At 31.5% G+C, this 23,588-nt stretch overlaps 1 protein-coding gene and 1 long non-coding RNA gene across 2 annotated transcripts; both read left to right on the top strand.

Moving 5' to 3' along the window:
- The first annotated feature begins 5,429 nt into the window (after positions 1–5,429).
- Positions 5,430–7,118, top strand: LOC146945071 (uncharacterized). The gene has a single exon (XM_085743442.1). The coding sequence runs from the start codon at positions 5,565–5,567 to the stop codon at positions 6,780–6,782; it is 1,218 nt and encodes a 405-aa protein (XP_085599568.1). The 5' UTR covers positions 5,430–5,564; the 3' UTR covers positions 6,783–7,118.
- Positions 7,119–15,739: 8,621 nt separating this feature from the next.
- LOC146945072 (uncharacterized) lies at positions 15,740–17,713 on the top strand. The gene is made up of 3 exons (XR_015026219.1): positions 15,740–16,781; positions 17,046–17,159; positions 17,444–17,713. It is a non-coding gene; the product is annotated as an uncharacterized LOC146945072 (long non-coding RNA).
- Positions 17,714–23,588: the final 5,875 nt, after the last annotated feature.

The raw sequence follows: 23,588 nt of genomic DNA on the forward strand, positions 1-23,588 counted from the left end.
AATTAGGCGGCTAATAAAGCTACAATCAAGTCAATATCAGGTTGCTAAATAATTGCAATAACGAATAAAGTTACTACATTAATTTCCTCAAAAGAAAAGTTACATACTATGAAAAAAAGCGTGGATTAACTTCTCAATTTCATTTTTTTACAAGAACTTTTCAATTTAGATGATATGTATAACGACACTCATGTGGAATGAATGGTAAGACTACCCATGATAGAATTATGAATGATTCTGTTAGAGAGAGTTGGGTAGCACCTATAGTAGAAAATATAATATAAGATAGGTTTAAGTGGTTTGTGTATGTAGAGAAAAGACTAATAGATGTCATAGTACGATTAGAAGAGGTAGAGAAAAATCTAGAAAAATTATTAAAAAATATTTAGAGGTTAATGAGTTGAATCCAAATATGGTTTGTAATCGAACATTATGGTGTAATTTGATTCATGTAGCCGACATCACTTACTAAGATAAAACTTTATTGATGTTCTCATTTTCATGATGGGAAAGTGTCCTTTACAACCATAGATTTAATAGTATTTTAATTGGATGGCTGAGATTGAAGAAGTGATAATTGTTTCAACTTATTGTTGGTCATTGTGTAGGAAAAATTTCTGCCCCACCAATTAATTAAATAATAATAATGCAGTAATGGGTCACACAAATTTCAAACCCAATTTGAGTTGATTTTTATTTTCAAATTCCATAATTAATTAAATGTACTCCATTTATTATTATTATTATTATTATTATTATTATTATTATTATTTGTTATGTTATTTATTATTATTAGAGAACACATGGATTACAAGATAGTATGTAGTAAAAATAGAGATAATAAAGTTTCTTTATTTAAAACAACATTGATCGGTAAAAACAAAATATTTAAACCAAAATTTACAAAACAGTAAAAACAAAAAGGCAAAATTTCCTTTAAAAAAAAAAAGAAAGAAGTCTGAATCAACATAAAAAAGGCAAGTCTAAATGAGTGGCTAATATATTTCTAATTATTTTTTTTTATTTTTATAAAATAAAAAATCCAGAAATGAGAAAGAAAAAAGATGAAGTTCTTCAATCTTCATCTCAAACCCAGAAAATTCAATTTTTTCATCAACCTCTTCTTTATCATCTTAATTCACAAAATTAAACCAAAAATTAAATGTACCCATCTATACTAACTTTAAAGGTTAAAATCCAAAACGATGAAGAAAATCACTTTGAATCAAGAACAAAAAAAGTGAAGAAGGGGATGGAGAAAGTTTGGTTTAGAAGAGTAAGAAGTTGATTTCTCAGATCCAAAAACTTGAACCCCAACTTCTATTTTTAAGTAAGCTGTAAGAGGTGGCTAGAAGACCCAAGATCAGAAAAAACTTGTAATCCTGCGGATTAACGGTACAATAGAGTTCATGAAGTGGAGCTTTTGATTTTTTTCCCTTACTGGAAATGCGGGAGGCGCAAATCTTAGATCTTACCATGTCTGATGGGAAGGAAATGAATGACCTAATCTTCTAAGAATAGAACTGAGGTGAAGTGAAGCAATAGCAAACTGAGGAGGTGCATTAGAAAAAACAAACAAAATTAAAAAACAATATTTTTTTTTTCTCAAACAGGTTTTCAACTGACAGGTGTCCTGCAAAATGGGAGCTTTCCCATGGTGGGAAAACACTCGCCATTCCCAGGCTAAACGCCACCCTACTTTTAACATATTTTGGACAATTGCTTTTTTCAGCAAAGTTGCATTTTGTTAAAGTTCATCCTTGACATTTTGCTTGTCCTTTTGTGAATTATGAATTTGACGTCTTATTTTTTTATAAGCGCAGAAGCCACGCAATAAGGGAAGATTAAATTAATTTTCCTTGTTTCGTCTATTTAATATTGTTCAGTATCACAAAATGAACTTATTTTTTTGGTGGAACGCAAATGAACTTTTAACCAAAGGTGGAAAGATCCTTTAAAAAAAAAAAGCAAGGTAGAAAGATATTTTGAGAGCATAATGAAGAAGAAATTCAAAATTTTTAGATCGCAAGTTTAAACTTTCAAAGAGAAATGTGAATGTTTGTCAAAAAAAAAAAAGAGAAATGTGAATATTGTATTAGTGTGACACTTGACTCTATGGAAGAGAAAAATTAAACCATTGGTCAGGATATGATAGAGGCAGCATATGATATAAAGCTGGATAGAGATATGATATGATAAGGACATGATAAACATTAATTCTATCATGTGTTTGATGCGCACATGATAACAAACATGATATTATTATAATTAAATGAAAAAATTGCTCTCATAATTAATTAAATATTATAAAAATGGCATGTAATTAATTATAATAGAAAATACATGCTATCATTATTTTAAAAATGGCAATATTTTAAAAATGGCAGAATATCAGGATAATAAATAAGGAATGATCTTCTAATCACGTCAGGATAATTTCTAACTCAGCCTATACTCAGGATAGAAATTACAAAGGAAAGTTAGGATATGATAGAAAAATGATTTATTTTATCATATCTATTTGGTGCATCAAACATGAGATTTAAGCAGGATATGATTAATGTATCATATCCTGTCTCCCTATCCTGACGATCAAACGCACCCTTATAGTTTCAATTTTCGTTCAAACTTGTATAAGGAGGAGATACATGATATAATAATCGCATCATATTGTTTTTCAACTGAGAGTTTGACGAGACAACAAAATATGATAAGTTAATCCTAAAATTTATCATATTATGTCTCTTTAATTAATTTGTAATCTTCATATGAGCTGTTTAGAACCGACATGATAAAATGAGAAAATACAATACGGATTTATCTCTATAAAATATATTTAAAAACAAATTGGATGGCTGTGAAGAAATGTGACTATCCTCCCCACCCCCAAGTAAAAAAAATATTTTTGTTGAAATTTATGATTTAGAGTTTTTGGTGGGGATAATTTAGTGTATGCTTGATTTTACGTTTAAGAGGCCATTCCCACATTTCAAAGATTTTGCACGGTGAAAAATAGATACTGAAAATGGTACATATAGGACCAATTTAAAGACCCGTAATAAGGGCTCCAATTTAGATGCTCTAAGTACTTAAATGTAAACCAATTTTTATAAACTTATATGATACGTTATTTAAAATAAAACTCACAAAAAAAAAAAAAATTACTGCATGTAGAGTTCTCTATTTGTATAGCTCTTCTAACGATTTTATATAATTACGTCTCAATAAAATATGAATTTTTCTATCACATGCAAATTTGCACATGTTTATAAATTTAAAGTAAGTTTGTATTGGAACTTGAACATTTTATATCAAATATATAACTTTTTTAATAAGGGAAATGTTAACCGGTGTCCCCGGGGCACTGGTTAAGGAATCAAATGTAGAAAGTATTACATTGGAACATGTGCTGTCAACTCCTCAAAAGCATAAAAAGTGTTATTTTTACTTTAAAATTTTCCTTTTTAGGTTCCTTAACCAGTGCCCCGGGGCACTGGTTAACAAGACCCTTTTAATAGATAATTATGATTTTTCAATAAAAAGTTGATACTTTTAGTTCTTTTAGTGGGTGCAATATTGTATATGTTAGGCAAACCCTTAAAAAATAGTTTGTCGATAAGTGAAGAGAGAAAATGATGTTTTCATAGCTACCTTTATGTACTGATGACTCGTAAATTTTCTACTCCACTGTGGAATGTTTATGGGGTAATAGTCATCTTGGTCCCTGAATGTGTAATGAGTAGTCACAGTAGCCCTTCAATATATCGAAATTTCAAAATAGTTCATGATTGTGCACTTCGTTGGTCAAAATAGTCCTTGAAAATGCGTAACTATGTCATGAAAATGAAACTCTCCACTTAATAGATTAAGCTCGCTTCATCGACTTAAGTTCCAACAAAGTTACCTTTAGAGTTGTTCATCAATTTGGACGATCAATTCAACTTGATAGCCCAAACCAACTCAACTTCTATTTTAAACAAACTCATTAAAGTTCGAGTCCAACCCAAACCAACTCATTTAAATCCAAAGTGATTTAGTTGGGTAATCGGTTTATGATTTCAACTTTGTGAACTCTTAAACCTAACTCATTCATTAAAAAAAAAGTGATATTTAAATTGGGTGAATCAGGGCCAGCCTAAGGGCCAAGCAACTCAAGCAAGGGTTTTAGGCCTCAAAATTTTGGGTGAAAAAAATGCCTCTAAAAATTAATTTGATTATAAGTATATTATATGACAGATAAATTACTGACATTTACATAGCTTAATTGATTACCAAAAAGGTCTCAATTACTCTTGGTCATGAATTCAAATTTTGGTATCCACAAAATTGTTTTTATATAAATATTTTGTTAATTTTTTTTCTTCAAAGACACATTAAAATTTTTGCTTAGGCCTCTTAATCCGTTGGGCCGGCCTTGATGTTAATATAGTTTTTTATTACAATCCTTCATATATTAAGTTTGCGTTGGTCAAAAAAGAAGAATATAATTTTTCGTTAATATATTCTAAGAATTGTATACGTTGATTTAGAAAAAATCACTTAAGTTCTCGTGAGCTTAGCTCAGTTGGTAAGGACAATGCATAATATATGCAAGGTCCGGGGTTCGAACCCGGACACTACCAAAAAAAAAATCACTTTAAAACCCTAAATTGATTGAGCTTATGAAAAATAACTTATGTAAATAAATAAGTTTTTATTTTAATTTATGAGCTTTCACTAACGAAAATTGTATATTCATAAACTGTTTTTTCATAAACTACCTTAAAAACTTATAAATAATACATAAAAACTTATTTATTTGCATAAGCTGTTTTATATAAGCTCTAAAATAAGCTAATTCAAACGGGGCCTAAGTATTGAACTTTCACAAAATAAAATGTTATTTATTTTATTTTATTTTTAGAATTTTTTTATAAAATTATTCCTCGTGAATTCAATGATCAAACCCAAATTCATCATTTTGATTTGAATTGAAAGAAAATGAATGGTTTTTAGTCAAACTCAAACTAATAATAAAATTTGATTGAATCAGATAGAGTTTGACCAAAATCGACTCAATGTAATTCATGAATAAACCTAACTACCTCTCTCTCCACTTTTTCTTGTCTACTCTACCGATCAAATTTTCACCATTTAAGATTAATAAGTGAGAAATTCCATTTTTTACTCATATACAATATCTCTACCAAATAAGTTATACTCATATACAATATCTCTACCAAATAAGTTATGCTCGCAAAAACAACTATCCTCTCTATTTATCTAACAAACACACATACATACATGGTATGGTACTATAAACATACACTTACAACAAATAAAGTCACATCCAAAGTCTCCAAAAATTTCAACTCACAACAACCTTCATTTTCTCACTCACACGCGTCTTTCACATTTCTATATGTCTCTCCACTTCTCTCTTTCCCCTTACAAACCGTTTCATTGTCTCTCTCATTTCAACTTCAACTTCTCTATTTCCTTCTTCCTATAAACCAATGTCCTGTTCTTATTCCTATTCCTAAACCCCCCTCCTTATCCACTCTTCAAAACCACGATACGATACGATGCCGTTTCCTTGGAAGAAGAAAAAAAACCGAGTCACACGAATTTCGCAATTCGTCGCTGATTTTCAATCCCCACAACGCACAAGTTCCCTTGTCGTTCAAACCGGTTTTCCCACTTCTCTTATCGATCTTTTCGCTAAAAACCGTAGCCGGTTCAAAAACTCCACTTTCAATAAACCGGTTCGCTCTGAAATCATTGATCCGTCGTCGTCACCGTCACCACCTCCACCGCCACCGCCTTCTCCGGTCACAACTCCGCCGTCAGTTTCAGAAACACCGATTCATGATGTTTTTTCTGAAGAGATTTTAAATCCGTTAATCGGAGAAAACACCGACGACGGTGCCGGTGATGTTGCTCCGGTGAACAAACGCCGTTCATCGTTTCGTTCAAAGTCAATTATCATGAAGATTTTGACGGTTATTATTCTAGCGGCGAGTGTTAAGGAGTTAACGGTTGCGATCACCGTGTCGGCGTTTGCGTTACTGTTTCTAGAAAACGCATTGAAACGTGTCGTTTCGTTTTTAAAGCCTTGTTCAAACGTTTTCGTTTCAATTGAATCATTGTTCCAGAAGATTCCGTTTCATCTTAAGGCAAAGTCGGTTACTGTAACCGTTTCAGATGATGATGAAATTGAATTGTTGAATTTGAATTCAAATTGTTGTGTGAATGATGAAATTGAAGTTGTTGAAGAAAAGAGCGAGTTAGGGATTTGTTGCGGCGAATTGGAAGATTCATCGGCGAAGGAGATAGTTGAAGAGAAGTATATGAAGGAGAGGATCCAATTTCGATCTCGTAGTGGTAGGTTTAAGGCAACAATGGTGAAGAAACTTCAGAAATTTCGTAGTTTTAAGAAGAAAGAAGAAGAAAAGGGTAATCACGATAACAATGTCTGTCTGCACGCTAGTAATAATAAAGAAAATGAAATCGAATCCTGTAGCGATGTATCAAGTGTTGTGTGTGAAGAAGATAAAGAAGAGGCTGAAAATGAAATTGATTGTGGAATCAATTGCTCTAGAGAAGAATCAATCATTATTGTTGGGAATTCAAGTTATGCAGTTTTGGTGATCATTGCACTTATTGGGCTTATTGTGGGACGTTTACAAGCATTGTTTCTTACAATTGGATGGTGTTTTTTGGTTAAGATGATTAGAAGTATATGGAGATCAAAGAATGTTTCTTCTCTTGATGGAGTCAAATTGGGTGGTTTGGATCATTGAAATCATGTTTGTGTGATGATAGGAACTCCAACCATTTGTTGGAAATCCAACGTGATGGGTTGTATTTTTAGATATGTAAATTTGTTTACTATAGATAGATACTAGAAATTACATTGGATAGTGAATACTCACTTCTTTCTTAGTTTTGAATAAGAAATTACTTTTCATATACTTTCTTTGTAGTAACTTTAGAGATTATCTTTTATTTATCTTATGGTTATGATTGATCGACAGCATAAAAAAAAAAAAAAAACTTGTATTCTACACATGCATAAGTATTTTTATTAATTTCAAATATCAATCCTGAAGTACTAGATTTTGTCTTCATGAATTAAATGTTTGCTTGGAATTAAGCTGAATTTTGACAAAATGGAGCTAGCAATCCTTGTTGCTTGTTGTGTACAAACTACTACTATGTAGTTCGGTGGTTTGTTTTTAAGGCTTTGGTCTTAATCCAAATTAAAGGATGAAAAATAGAAAAGTTGATGCGAAGTGCAAACACATTAGAAATAAAATGAGATAGGAAAGAATGATGTTGTTTGAGTGTTACTAAATGGATATAAAGCAGGAATTAGATTAGGAGACTTTATTCTACTTCATATTCCTCAATTACCTATTTCGTTCTCTTTCAAATTGGGATCTAAGAATGGAAAAGCATATTTGTGTCAAAAAAAAAAAAAGAATGGAAAAGCATATGACACAGTTGTGCATATCACAACGGATTTGCCTCCTCTAAATATTATTTTACTTAAACAATCCTATGACATTAAACTCAAAATAATCAATTGAATACAATTAATAAATTTATAACATCCTAATTTATTTATTTGTACTAAGTTTTCAAATTTTAAAAGAAACAATTTATTTACTTTGGTAATTCTTGACATAAAAATGAAAACTTAATTTATATTCCATTCTATTACTGTATATCCAAATAGTAGTATCCAAATTTATCCTTCCATTTCTACTTTTCATCTTTTTCACAAAATAAATGCATGCCTCTTTTTGAAAGAAAATAAAATCATACCTGAAATCAGACATCACGATTAAATCGAATATATCTATTTTTATGTTAAAAAAAAGAATATATCTATTTTTAAATCGTCTAATAAGTTAAAATCACGATTTTAAATAAAGACACTATTTTGTTCATATTCATTTTGCCGTACTGTTCCGTTCCAATTACCAAAAAAGCATCTAAAGGCAAGCTCTGGGAATCTTTTTTTGGTTACAATTTAAAAAACATCAATGAATGGAAACGCAGTTCCTTGTCTCATGCTGGACTTTTTTTTGTTGGTAATTCATTGTTCTTTTCATGTGTTGCTCAATTTTGAAATTCCAAATACTTTCTCTCGAACATTTGGCATGCCTACTACACCTCATGATGAGGGAAGCTGTAGTTTGCCGACAATAAGAAGAGGCAAACCTATCTTCCTTTTCAAGTCATTTTCGTGTGAGGATTATACTTACTAACCAGTATTCATGGAGCACCAATTAAGGGAAAAAAATCCCATTGAAAAAACATTTTTTTTTATATTTTTAGAAGTTTGCCTACATAGGTTGTAATATATTTTTACTATATTTGTTTCTTCAACCAATGTCTCATGGGCATTTGTTATAATTTTTCTTGGTGTAAATAAGATATTCTCGTTGAAAAATTGTGGAGATTAATCTCTCAAAACTTGTAAAACTCGAATGTCCGATAAATTCTCCTTAAGATATTTAGTGTATGTTTGGTTATGTGGTGATAAAAGTTGAGTTTGATTGAATTGATTATGTAAAGTTGATTTTGATTAAAAGTAAGTTGAAGGTAAATTGGTTTGCGTTTGGATACACTTATGTAAACGTGATTTGAATTATAAATTTGTATGTAAAAATCAATTCTAGAACCAAAAACTACAAATCTTAACTTCAAGTAGAATAGTTCTGGAGACAAAATTGATTATACTTGAAAACAATCAAACATATCATAATCAATTCTGCACTTCCAACATCAATATTGATCCCTCTAGAAGTGGAACCAAACATACATTTAGCCTCATTGCATGTCCAAGCTCAAGTCCTAATTTGGAATCATGTTAAGATAGAAGAGATTTGTGTTATTTCATTTAAACGTTTTTGAGTTTTTAAGGTGAACTTTCATAAGAGTTAGTTGGTGGGTGTTAATGTGGTTGATTCTTGATAGATAGCGGCCTATAATGTTCTTAATAGTAAAATTGATTGAATTCCCTTTTCTATCTTGTCATTTCTATTTGAGGTAATCTACATCAATTAAGTTTTTGGACTTTGTTAATTGAGATTGGATTAAATGGGATAAGATAAAATTTGCGTGGATAGGGAGAATAAAGGTTTGAGGGTTCATAGAATTTGGAAATTTAACTTGGCTTTATTAGGTAAATGGCAGTTGCTTTGATGATAATTTGATAGTGATGGTGGGTAATGGGGTTAGTATGCTTTTTTGGATTGGTTTGTGGTTTGAAGGTGCTCCTTTGTGTGATAAGTTCAGACGTCTTTTCGAGTTGTCTGATAGTTGTTTGGTGTTTGTCGTTGAGTTGAAAAATTTAGGGTGGGAGGTTGATGGTGATGGTAGGATATGGTGACAAAGGTTGTTAGCATGGGAGGATGAACATGTGGGGGAGTCTAGTGATTTGATGTATAACATTTTATTGCAAGTCAAATAGCTAGATAATAAGTGGGATTGGAAGCTGAATCCCGATGAAGGTTATACAATTAATGGAGTATGTCATTTATTGTTTAATGTGGAGCATCATGATCGATCAAAAGTCGCAAATATCATTTTGAACAATATGTTACTTTGAAGGTTTCTTTGTTTAATTGACGTCTATTAAATAAAAAAATTTCCATGAAAGACAATTTACTTCGGCGTGAAATTCTTCATTCATATTCTAATTTGTGTTAGTGGGTGGGACTTGGATAAAAGTCTTAATTACCTTTTTATGAGTTGTGAATATTTTGGGAGTATGTGGCAGGTCGTGTTGTAGTGTGTAGACATCTTTTTAGCACTTCTGATGCGTCTATTTAATCTTATTATTCAGTTGGTTATGTAGAAGTGTTTCCTAAAAGGATTTGTTCTTGTATTTATTTGATTTGGATGACTTGTGTTTGAGTTCTATTGAAGGAAAGAAATATGTGCATCTTTAAGTATAAGAAGTTTTTCAACGATTACTTGACAAAGTGAAAATGTTAGTTTTTTGGTGGCTATTAGGAAACATGATATCCAAGGAAGGAATGAGAGAAACTCAAGATTATTTCTATTGATGATAAAAGTGAATATTACAAATGATGAAGTTATCCCACTAATGGGGTTGTTACAACTATATATACTACTACTTCACTAACTAACTAGTATCTAACATATATCTCTAATAGTCCCCCTCAAGTTGGAAGGTGTTCAAAACACTTCCAACTTGAAATGAGAAAATACAAGGAAAGATGTCGGGAACACATCGGCTAAAAACATAGTCATCAAACAAGTGCTTATCCAACAAAAAGCAACCACAACTCAAGGTTGAACCAATTGAAGGAAGAAGCATCAAAGCAACGCTTAACCACCATCCGGTAGAAGCCAACATCGACAAAGCCAATTAAGGCACAACGCTTAACCACCAAGCAGAAACTATATGTAAAGTTTAACCACTTAGCAGAAGCACAACAACGCTTAACCATCCATGACAGAAGCACAACAACAAGGCTTAACCATCATGGACAGAAGCACAAGAAGAAGGAAAACGACGCTTAACCATCCTTGGACAGAAGCACAATACAAAAGTCAAAGCCATCATAGGCGAATAAGAAAAATGAAGAAGAAATGTACTGAATGGTGACTTGCAATACACCCCTGCAAAAGACAAGCTCTAAACAGGACAACAAGTGAAAGCAAATAAACCTTCAGTAACCATGAAATTGTCATAACCAGAAACCAGATGATGCACCATGAGAAAACCAATAATCCAAAGTCAATGACCAAAAGTGCAGCAGTACTGTTGCACATAAGAAATTCAGTCATGCAGCCCAAAAACATGAAAAAGAAACACAAGAAGGTGTTGTATAGGCCTGCCCAAAAGTTGAGAACCAAATTTTCTCTTTAAAGGGTGCTTCCACTTGCATAATGCAATCAAAAGTAACATTGAACAGAGAGATGTCAGCAAATAGGTACCAATTTTCATGAACAAAATAGCAGTAGGGAAACTTCATAAACGATCCAGGAACAATACAGAATGCAGCCAAAAAAAGTAGAATCCAACCAAAACCAACCAAGAAAGGAACTAAGAGCAACCTTGTCCAAATGGCAAAAACAGAGAACCACAAACAATATCCCAAAACTTTGAGCCACAAACCAAAAGGATCAGGAGTGCATATAGAAATGTAAACCACAAAACGCACCACAAAATATAATGTCAATTGATGGAACATAAGGTAACCAACAAGCTTACCCAATCATACTCTCCGACTCCTTGCAAAATTGAACAAGTTCCAACTAAACTACTTGTGAGAATCCAAAACAATTTAACTCAACAAAGCATTGTTGCTGAAACATAACCAATACTCCCAATCATACCAAAAAATGACCTCAACAAAGCATTGTTAGCATTCCAATATTGAATCCAAGCTTAGCAAGAAGTTCTCATTACACAATGGTTGATAAGAAACAATAGTAGGCAACTGATGCAGGCCAATGACAACAATATCTGCCTCCAACAATAACAAATAACGATGATAGGGTAAAGGGGTTCATAATGAGGAATTGCAGAAATCGGTCATGGTGAATGGCACATGAAAATGTGTGTAGCAATCAGCAACATCATGCATCAGTTCAACATCAACATCTCAAAACAAATCCAATGTAAAGCTGGAGCAAAACAAATTGTAGTGTTACCAACAACCAACACATCAATCTGAACAAAAATGGCAACTGGTTTTCCATTGAGGACTTTCAACAAACACCTTGGAAGCAATATACATATCTGGCAAGAACTAAATCACAACCTAAAACTCACAGCACATTGAAAGTGAATCTAATATATGGGAGGAAGAAAAGAAGAAATGGAAAGAAAAAAGAAACGGAACCAGAAAAACAACTTGAATTGAACAGAATGCAAACAAAAATCGAGCAAAAGAATTTAAGGAAAATGATCTTGGAACACTGAAATTGATGTGAAATCACAAACTGTAACGATGTGCAATGGAAACAGAAACAGGATTGCAAGAACAGACACAGACGCAATCGCGAAATCCAAAGATTCAGAAACGCGAAAACGAATTCGATCGATCAGGAATGCGAAGAAGAAAACTGAATCGATCATGAAAGTGAACTCGAAATCGAAAATAGGATGGAATTGAATCAGAAAATGGAGTGATATCGAATTATCTTTCTCGAATGAAGAAACAAAACAGAAACATCGAAATCGAATTGAAATTGCAAAACCCTAAGATTTGGGGAAAATTGCGATAACAAAGGAATTCGAACAAGAAACGCGAATTGAATATGACATTGAACCAGAAATTGAACAGAAATTAAACGGTGAAAAGGAATTGGAACCAGAGAGACGATGAGGGAAAACGATGGAAAAGAATTAAAACAGGAAAATTGGAACGAGGAAGAAAAGGAAAGTGAGAATTTTTTTTTAATTTTCTCGAGAAAATAAAAGAGGAAAATAACAGTGAAAGAAAAAGAATTAAGAAAGAAATACCGATGAGAAAATTGGATTTTCTCAAGAAAATGCAGCGGAAAATTCCTTCAAGGTGGATACCAGATTAGCTCTGATACCATGTTAGGAAACATGATATCCAAGGAAGAAATGAGAGAAACTCAAGATTATTTCTATTGATGATAAAAGTGAATATTACAAATGATGAAGTTATCCCACTAATGGGGTTGTTACAACTATATATACTACTACTTCACTAACTAACTAGTATCTAACATATATCTCTAATAGTGGCCAAAAGCAAAGGAAATGGTTTTACCTTTTGATTTGCATTCTCATAGAATCAACAATGGAGACCCTCCCATTTGAGGTCTTAAACGGGTCTCACATGGACACATCACTTTTTTATTATTTTTTAATAATAGTACCTAATAAGTACTCAACCACTCCAATGGAGATCCTCTATCAAAAGGTCTAATAGATCCCACCAATAACTATTTATTAATGAAAAGCAACAAAATCAACTCAAATAATGATTATTTTATTGAAAAGTGGTGTGGGTCCACTTAAGATTTGAGGTCTTAAGTGAGACACAGGGTCTTAAGAGACCCCCAATTTTTTTCCCAATAGGGATATCTATTAAGTATCGGGTCTTAAATGGTAAAGACCCTACCAATGTGGATGCTCTCAGTGGCATTATCCCATTGATTGTATGGGTTGTGTTACCTAGTCTATGTAGTTTTTCTATCGGTATTTTTTTATTTTTTTGACCTTGTTCATGGATTCTTTTTATTCCTCTCCGCGCAAATCTTATTATGATTAGGATAGGATTTCATTGTTGCTTTTTAGTATATTTTATTTTGGCTTCTTAAAAAAAGTATGCATGTTAATTATTTCTCTTATAATGTCCTATTTCGTGAATACATTTCGTGTTTCTCTAATTCTCTTGTTGCCAGTGGAACAAGTAATTTCCACTGATGTTTTGTAGTCTAAAGTAGAAACCATTGTATAAGGGAATAAGGAAAATCTAAACTTTGAGTAGATGAATAAAAGGGTTACTTACTTTCTTCAAAAACATGTATATATATCGCATTATTGGCCATTTTTAATGATGAAAGGTAAAGGTAGATGGTATAGAAACGAAATAAAAGGGGGGGTAGTCAACTTTATGTGAGAGGGACTAATATATATATATAAAGGCAAACAAGGACACACGAATCATGCACATTTGGTCACGTTCATTCGTATGTGATTCTCGTGAAGAGCCAATTCCCTCTTGCGTTGGGTATATTAATTAAGGGCAGATAAAGGCCTCAAAAAGCTAAGTAGGTTGTTTAAGGGACGGTATTTGTGGTGTTTGTGTAACAAAAAAAAAAAACTTTTCAAATAATTTCTTCCACTCTTTGAAAGAAGGTTCCGTATAAAATAAACCTATAAAAATATTATTGGTCCAGACCAATTTTTTGTACTGTTAGATCATATGAACCCACCAAATCGTATCATGATCTATAAACACCAAGTATAACCTCTCTCTCTAATTTCCACATTGAGGCAAGCAATGTCTTAATAAATTTATTGAATTTCAAATTTCCTAGAATCCTAAAACCTCTGACCACGATTTTAGAAGTCTTTTTTTTTAATAGATGATGTTAGAAGTCTTACGTTATATTAATCAAATAATGAACAAAATTAGATAAAATAATTAAAAAGAACTCATATACTTTGAAATCTTAATCATAGATGCGATGTTATGAGCGACCATGGTGTCCGGATTTTACTCAATACTCACAACACAAGTGACAAGCTCAAGGTTGCTGCAATAGAGAGTTGTATCTTTGTTTTCTATGGTTTTTTTTTCGTTTTCTTTTGGCGCATGCTTGAAAATGGTAGGCTTTCTTTAGGTTTTGGATTTTCTCATTGTAAAAGAAACGATGAAACTTGAGTCTTGCAAATGGTGTTTCCATGATATAGAGAAGTAGTAGCAGGGATTGGAAGCTTGGATTTGATGTTGAACCAGCCAACTACCGTAGAAAATTAGAATATGGTATGATTTTTGTTTTGGGTTTTTTGGGAGTTGAGATTGTGAATGTAGGCTCCTTATGGTTCTTAGTGAGTTAGTTCCAAACTCTTTGTTTATTAGTATTAAGCTTTCAAACACTTTGAAAGAGAAAGGAACTTAAGTCTGAAAGAGAATGCTGGTAACAAGAGAGATGAAGATGATGGGATGTCTTTAGTGTGGATGGACCATGATAAGAATGGATAGCTGACTTAATTTAAATGTTATGGGTCATCTTAGACCAAAACTTCAAGGGTTTAAGCCAAATGGCACCTTGAAAGAAACCATCTAATTCATATTATGTAAGTTTTGTGGGTTTCCTACCTGTTTTAATATAATTATCAATTGAAATAATATTATTGATAATCATTTTACAAATGTCTCGAAAGGAATTTGAACATCAATTCTTAAAGTTAGGGGTGTTTGTGGTATGATCTAGATCAGTTATAGTGTAAAAATTCATATGATCCAACTATCAAAATACACATGGTTGAGTTTAGTTTAGAAGACTAAAAAAAAATCTGATTTGATCAAATTCAATTTAACGCGGTTTAAATTAAATTAGACCATTTTTCGATTGTTCTAAATAACAATTGCAAAATATTATTTTAATACTGTTATGGACCACTCACACGGCTACACGTGTGCAATATTACGCCGCCTCAAGGCTTCGCACTCAAAGGAGCACGCCAACTCGCCTACGTCGTGCCACATTGGGGCACGCGTCCCTGTCGAGATCACGCTACACGTGTCCACTCCCGCTCCTAATCATACGCCGCATAAACCAGAGACGGTTATGCCAAGAGCGCGCCTATATAAGGGTGAACTTGCTTCACCCTCGAGTAATTTAGCAATGGTGGATACCTAGGCACCCAGAGACAACAGACTATTTTGGCAAACAAAATCCTGAAGATTTTAACAGACTTTGTGAGATTATATTGATTTTGTTGGATTTTAAAAGACTTTTTGAAATGACTCTTTACAATCAGGATTTTGTAAATGGATTTATAATAGAGATTTTTTAAGATTTCAACGGACTTTACGAGATTTTAGGATTTAAAAGAATTGTATGAATTTTGAAGAAAAATTTAAAATGAACGAAGTATGGAAAAAGATTATCAACTTATAATATGAAATTGACTAATAATAATTCCAATAATTTACTCAAAATAATAATAATAATAATAATAATAATAATAATAATAATAATAATAATAATAATAATAATAATAATCTATACCTATTAATAAAGGCAAAACACACTTTTGGTGTAGCCTATTTTTTTACCTAAATTACCCTTCACAAATTGCAAATATTTTAAAAAGAAATTAACTACTTGAAGTCAGTTACCATCTTTTCAAAAACAAGATGTAACCGATCTCATAAATCAAAATGAAAATTTAAGAGTACGGATTTGGGAGGAATGGCCAAAACAGAAATATGGCCAAAAGAGGAATAACATTGAAACCTTATGGATCATAGCGGCCATGTTTCTGGTGAAGTAGAAACTTGATGAAACTTTTTATGGTTTAGGCTTAAAGGATTGTTTGTTGTGACATGTTGATTTTTTCAATTTGATTTATTTTGCTGAAGTCCTTTAAATAGATGTATATAATCAGGGATCATCTATTTTGGATCGATTGTGAAGGTTGGTGACTTTTTTTCATTGTGTTTCTGGATCATATATAGGTAACATGGAACTTACTCTTATATAGTTATCATGATATATCTTAGATGATGACTTAAATCTATCTATACAATTTAACCTGGTCAAGGAAATGTACTATGCTTATGAAGATTTGTAATTTTTGAAATCAAACATGGATATTGTTTAGTCGCTAAAACTCCGCACATTGTACTGGTATTATTATTTTTCGGATGAGGGATGAGATCCTTATGAGTGCTTATTTTTCAAATGAATGAAGCCATCATACTGGAAGAAAAAAGACGGGGAGGGTCTTATCTCATACAATACAAAATTTGCATATGCATTCTTAATTTCTTTGATAACTCAATGGATTTTGGTCTTTAAATGAACCTTCATCCTTCCATGACCGCATCAGGCGACAATTATGTGTAAACCCACATTACAACGCTGCAACGATTCTAACATAGTTGGTGCAAGAACCACATCACACTGAGTCAATATGCAGCAGCCGATGTAGTGATCATACAAAGTATTTATCTATCTAACTATTTTACATTTTTCAGTTTTCTTTTTGGAAAGGGATTAAGAGAGGGTGCATATTGGAGGTCATGAAATTGTGGTAAATGGTTAGTGATTTACGTCATTACTTCAAACTATATATTTTTTGAGAGAACTTCAAACTATATATTGTCTCTTTATTTTTTGTTATTTTTTTTCTGTCTAATTCTTCTATTTTCCTTTCTTTTCATACAAGCGTATATTTATTTAGGTTGGACAACACACGATCATCATATAAGTATAGCATAATTTGGCTTTGAGAGAATTAGGATCTGAATTCAAGGTGTTTTGACTAGATTTAATTTGATTATTGCAATTTTCAAATGTGCCAGATGCTTGCTCCCAACAACTACAACTACAACGAATAACGATTGACATTGAAGTGGAGTTCTTCATATTTTAGTTTCAGTTAGCAACATGACGTCGCACTCTAATGATATACCGATGTAACTCTTTTCCTTTGCTTTCTTCTTCTACTATGAGACTATTTTAAATTTCCTAAATTTAGATTGGATTTTTCATCTAAATGTCCTTTTCAATTCGAACTGTTCAGGTGTAGTATTCAATAATGCACTGTTTATCTTATTTTGTTAACTTCATGAATCTTCTTTTGAAAAAAATCACATGAGTATGCTTTAACAGGGTGATTTATGGCAGTTTCTCTCTCTTTCTATTTAACAATTCCTAATGAGAATTGAGGATTGAGCGGTTCTATTGTTTTTCTTCTCAGGACAAAAAAACCAATGAAAATGGGAGCAGAGACGTTCCAAATTACAATTGCAAGAGACGTTTCATCCACAGATAAAGAGGAAAACATGACAGGGTTTCACCAAGTTTCTATATTTCTTATCCCTTTTATCATCCATTTATTTTAGAACAAAGAGAAATATACATTTCATCCAATTGAAAACAATAGGTACATGCTTTCATCATACACTTCTTATTTTTAATTTCAATTTCAGTATGAATGGATAATTTAGTTGGTGATTTTATTGATCAATTTTTTGTTTCTATTATATCCTTCATTGACTTTTTCTTCAAACTTCCCTCACAATGATTTATTCTATTCATTTGTTTTTCTTTAATTTTCATATGCTATTCCCATTATATTTTAATAATCCCTTTTTTAGTGGATGAAATTGATGTAACTTCTATTATATTTCAATCTTTTAATCTTACTTTTTTTTTCGAACATGAATCTTCTAACCCTTCCTTTGTTTTCATTTTTTTTCTTCTTCATGAAAGTGGTTTCCTATTGTCATCTTCCATAACTATTAATGGGAACAAGAATGGGACGATCATGAAATATTAGTAGGTTACAATTAACTCTCTTGCTTTGTGTGTTATGCTTCTACGGTTTTTAATATTCATCCATGTCTTCTTATACTAACATGACACACTTTTTTCTTTTACCATTATTTTTTCTTTGTTTCCTTTTTTTTTTTTTTTAAATTTAGAGATTTTGTTCTATGTTTTTTTTTCTTTTACCATTAAAAAACTGTTCAAACTTTGTTCATAATAGTGTGATCAATTTCAAAAACCATATTATTATTATTTAAAGTATCTACATTAAATATGTTGACAAGGTCGACCTGTTTATGAAAATGTAGCTGATTTTGTGAATCGATATAGAATGATTTAGTTATCTTTTAAGAAGCCATTCGTTGCATGTGCTTATTAGAAACCAACAAATTGAGAGTGGGAGTTAGAGGAAAATCGTACAATTTTACTACTATTATTTCCAGTTTTTGAGTTTTGAACTTTAACCTTAACTTTTTTTTTTCATTTACTATTTGTTTTCGATCAGCGCTGGTTCAATGTGAGATGGAGGACAAGAGTAGAGGAAGAGAAGAGACAAAATAATATCTAAGGAACATAGGGAGCCATCGAGGTGACCCTTTGACCGTGGCCTAAATGCAAATCCTCATAGCACTCACATGAAATGATGAAGGAAGGGGGCATAAGGTTTTTGGAGAGAGAGAGGTTTGTTTACTAATTTTAGTTAAAATATTTTCTTATTTTGTTTCTAGAATTAATTTTATTCTCTTCATTTCTTTTGTATAACATGTCTTATATTTTTATTTCAAAGAAAATAATTTGGGTTTTGTTTTTTTTTCCTTCAAATATAGGTATACCTATAAATAAAGACCCATTTTTGTGTATTTTGTACCTCTGGACTTATTTGATATTTGTTTTGTGTTACTCAAGTATACTTTACCCAAGTTCAACCCCTAAACTCATTCCAACCTCAACCATAGAGTGGAGAATAAGAACCATAAGGAGTGGGAGAAAGCTCTAAAGGTAAATATACATGTTTTGAAATATATTTTAATGAAGTGATTATATAACAAACTTTATTTTAGGCTTCTGAAATGCAAAGTGCTAAAGAAATTATTCTTTGAATGGCAAAGGTATAAAGTGATTAATTGTGCATTTGGAATCACAATGAAAGGTGATAACGGGTTGATATTATAATTTTCTTAAGTTTCATTTATATTTCTATTTTATTGTGAGCATCTTAGATAGTATGAAGTGTGTTAAGTGAGAGATATGTCAATTGTCTTATGTTTACAACTATTTGAATTAATAAATAACAATCATAATATGTTCTAATCCTCTCTTATTCTCTTGCTATCTAATTATATCTCTTTATCTATTCATAGAATAGATATTATTCCAAAGTAACATTTTCTATTTCAACCTATCATTTTTGTGTACATACATGCGTTAGCGCAGTAGAAAAGGCGAACAGACGGGCACGGGAGTGCCCGTCTGGACGCTAGTAATAATAATGCCTTAAAAAAATAATGGTTTTGACATAAAAATAAAAATAATGGTCACTTAGCAACAAAAAACAACAACGAAATAGCAAAACGTTTACAGTAATCGTAAGTATCTAAACCCTAAACAAAAAAAATCTGATAAAAAACAAATACTGATGATAAATTACAAGAAAAAGATGACTTGAAAAACCTAAAAATATGTAACATTAACAGTAAAATGTAATGAATATGTAACGTGAACAAGGACAATATACTTTACTGGAACATGAACAACAACGCCGAGAAGCAATAATATCAAGGAGGGACTTATGAATAATAACAAGAAGAGGATATGAGACTGATATCAAAGAAGAAATGTTATGAGTGTGCTAAAAATATTATGGAAGTCTCAAAAAGTCTCAAGGTTTTATGTGAGATTGTTGAATGAGTATGTTATGTGTATTTTCAACTAAAAAGTCTCATGAAATCCACTCCACAAAAGAATCTATTAAAATCTATCTATTTTTCAATATCAAGAGACATTCTATAAGTTAGAGGAAATTTCATTTGAATACCACCAGATTTCGTTGCCATGAATAAACAATCTTGATTGTCTTAATTGAATACCACAAGATTTCTTTATATTCTATAAAAGTCTTGATTGAATACCACAAGACTTTTTTATTTTTAAAATGTCTTTTAAAATCCTATGAAATCCCAATTCAATACACCCCCCTCATTCATATTTTACTAAAACACTCTTTTGTTTCTATTCTAATTAAATATAAATAGAAAGGCAATTTTATAATTATCTTAAAGAAGATCCTTAAAAAAACAAAAAAGACAATGACATGTTTAAGGTACAATATCTGATAATTACAAATGAGTGTATAGAATCAAGTGGATGTATAGATTGTTAACTTACATATTAGTGTTTTTAGATATGTATAGCTTGCTAATTTATACCGCAGTATTTTTATGTGAATGTAAATTAGCAGCCATGTATATAAAAGAAAAGGGAAATAGATTGAAAAAGACATAAACTCTGTCTTTGGGTGGCTCCCTCTCCTCTCATGTCACTGCGAAAGTGCGGTCCATGTTGCCACGTTCACGTATATTCTGTCTTGTTCAAGGCATTCTTTTAACATGTTTCGTAGGAGAAATGATATTCGTAATACCGAGATACACAACACTTTTCACAACTTTTCTAAGACTTTTCTCTCAGTTTCATTACAGACTTGATCGTTGGAGTGCTAACGTGTCTGCATGCACCGTTCGTTCCACCGTAGAAGATCGCTTCATCGCCGCACCGAAAGCCATTACCGATCATCAGAGCATTCTTCACAACCGTTGTGACTCAACCGTTCTCACCTAACAGATCAAATACCAATATTATAAATCTTAATTCGGAGTTTACACTTCATATAGATTTAATCATCTTTTAATAGGAGAAAAGGGATAAGATAATGTAGAGTTTCGACAGTAAAGAAATACAATTTGGTGAATGACTGTTTCAAGCAAGATTAAACTCAGGTACACCCGATGGGCACATTATGTAATATGGATTTGTTTGATTTCTCTAAAATAAGAAAATTAAGAGTTGATGTTTGCAATCACCCACGTTTTATTATTCATTTGCATATAATATCAGTTATTATTTTTTAATAAACATATCATATTATTTACTTTACTTTCTAAAGTGATTTCAAATGTTCACTTTAGAGGTTAAATAAATTTTTCGTCTCTAAAAATATAGCAAATTTTGATTTTAATCTCTAAAAAATAAAACGAGATTTTTCCTCTTTACAAAAAATTTCATTTTGTTTTTTATTCCAAGTGGATATAATTTTGGCATGTTTTTTTTTATATATATAATTTTGAATAATAATAATATTGACATAGAAGAGTTGAACATAATATAGTTTGACATAACATGAACACATCTTGAACAAAAAAAAAAAGAGTGATAATCTTGATATTAATATGAACATAAATTGGTCATTAGGGACCAAAAAGAAAGGAAAAAATTTGTGAGGATGAAAACATCATGTTTTATTGTTTATGAACTAAAATTCGAATTTACTATATTTTTAAGGACCAACAACTTATTTAACCCTATACTATATATAAAAATTTGAATTTTCAAATATTTAAAAAAATAATAAATGCTCAGAACATAATTATGTTTCGGATATTTCAAAAAATGAAAATGTAAAATAACTTTATTTTATGATATTCATTTGTATTATTGTATATCGATATTTTTGATAAAATAGTAAAATAATTATATATTTTTTAATTTCAGCTGTTTGTGGGATTTGGAGACAAGTTTTTTTTTTTTTAAAGTAAAATAAAATGGATAAAACTACTAAAATAAGCGAGGTAAAAAAACAACTCTTAACATTGTCCAATAATAACAAAGGCAAACTGGAACAAGTTCCCAACCTATTAGAGAAACCTTGTATTTTTTTAAACCGGCATCACCCGTGTGTAACTTACAAAAACTAATCTCTCGAGTCTTGTGAGACCTAAATGAGCGGCTTAGAACCCTAGGAGTTTTAACACCGTTGCATATGTTCAAGGTTGGATTCGAACCCAAGACCTTAGTTAAGCTAAAAAGAGACTCGTTCATGTCATCTAAACAGTGGCAAAGCCAAAGTATTACTAGGGGATGCACTTGAATCCCCTCAAGTTTGCAAATTTAAACCAATAATGGTACTTTAATTCAATTTGAATCCCCTTAAATTTTAAGTTTGCACCAATTGCAGTTTTATGTCAACTCACACTACAAAGTAAAGTCATTAACTGTCCATTCAAAGACTTTGATTTAAATTTAAGCCTTTTTTGAAACCATTAACAAACACGCACTATCATCTGTGCATGTTTGCCTATGGAATCATTAGTCATTAGTGGATTCTTAGCTCATTTTTTTTATATAATTCTTTACATATTTCAAATTTATTGCTAATTCTACTGCTTTTTAAAATGCATATCATTAGTCATTAGTGGATTCTTTTGCTTATTTTTCGTCAATTTTATGATTTAGTTTTAGGTGGAAGACTTATAATCATCAATTAAAGTTGGTCTCTTTGGAATTGCAACATTGAGGATGTGATAGTTCCTCTCAAGGTTAGTTTGAGTTTTTCAATACAGCTTCCTTAGTAAATACTAAATAATAATTTGAACACCTTTAATTTTATGAGTTGCTTGAAAAAAAAGGCTTAAGGAAATGGAACCATTTGCTCTTGGTTACTTTGATGATTGGGTTGAATCACTACATGAATGTATGGTTTTTGCATGGAACAAATTCCCACGCAAAGGGTAAAATAGCCCACGCAAATAGCATTTTGCGGCGGAAAAGGCTGTAGCAAACAAACCCCTCGCAAAATATTACGGAGGAAAATGGCCAACAAAAGCAAATATGCTTTTGCGTGGGAACACAACCGCTGCAAAAGCTAAGCTGCAAAAATCCAAAAAGTGGCATTTGCGTGGGACTCTCAGTCCGCCGCAAAAGTAATGCTGACAAAGAAAGTGTATTTGCATGAGACTGTAAGTCCGCAACAAAGTGGGGGATTTTACGTGGGAATATGGTCCACATTAATGCCACAGATTTTTTGAAAATATATATATGTTTGCTTTTGCGTGGAATTTTTTTCACCGCAAAAGCATACATATATATTAAAAAATTATAATAAATTTAATATATATATATATATATATATATATATATATCAATTTAATATAAAAAACAATTTAAAAGAATTAAAACAAATTCCAAAATAAAAAGTAGTAGAGAAATTGAATAAAAAGTTGAAGTATAAAAGGTGTAGAGTGATGGTAGAGAAGTTGTAGAGAGTAGTAATATAAGAGTGAATGAAAGAGGAAGAAGGGAAATATATATAGGGACAAAAAAAATCTGGACGGCCATTTATGGGACTGTTTTCGCCGCAAAAGCCATTTTTTGTTAGGTAAGATTTGTGGCGGCTTTTATCCGACGCAAATGCCAACATTAAATAAAATAGTTGTTAGTGATTAGCGACGACCTTTATGCAACGCAAAATTCATTCTTTAGAAACTCACTCGAGAATTTGCGTGGGCATGTTGCGCCGCAAA

Source organism: Medicago sativa, chromosome 2 (genome assembly GCF_051527215.1).
Source record: "Medicago sativa cultivar Bolivia chromosome 2, Bolivia_mono, whole genome shotgun sequence".
Classification (NCBI taxonomy): Eukaryota; Viridiplantae; Streptophyta; class Magnoliopsida; order Fabales; family Fabaceae; genus Medicago; species Medicago sativa.

Coding starts and splice junctions, on each gene's coding strand:
- LOC146945071 (XM_085743442.1), top strand. CDS start 5,565: ATGCCGTTTCCTTGGAAGAAGAAAAAAAACCGAGTCACACGAATTTCG.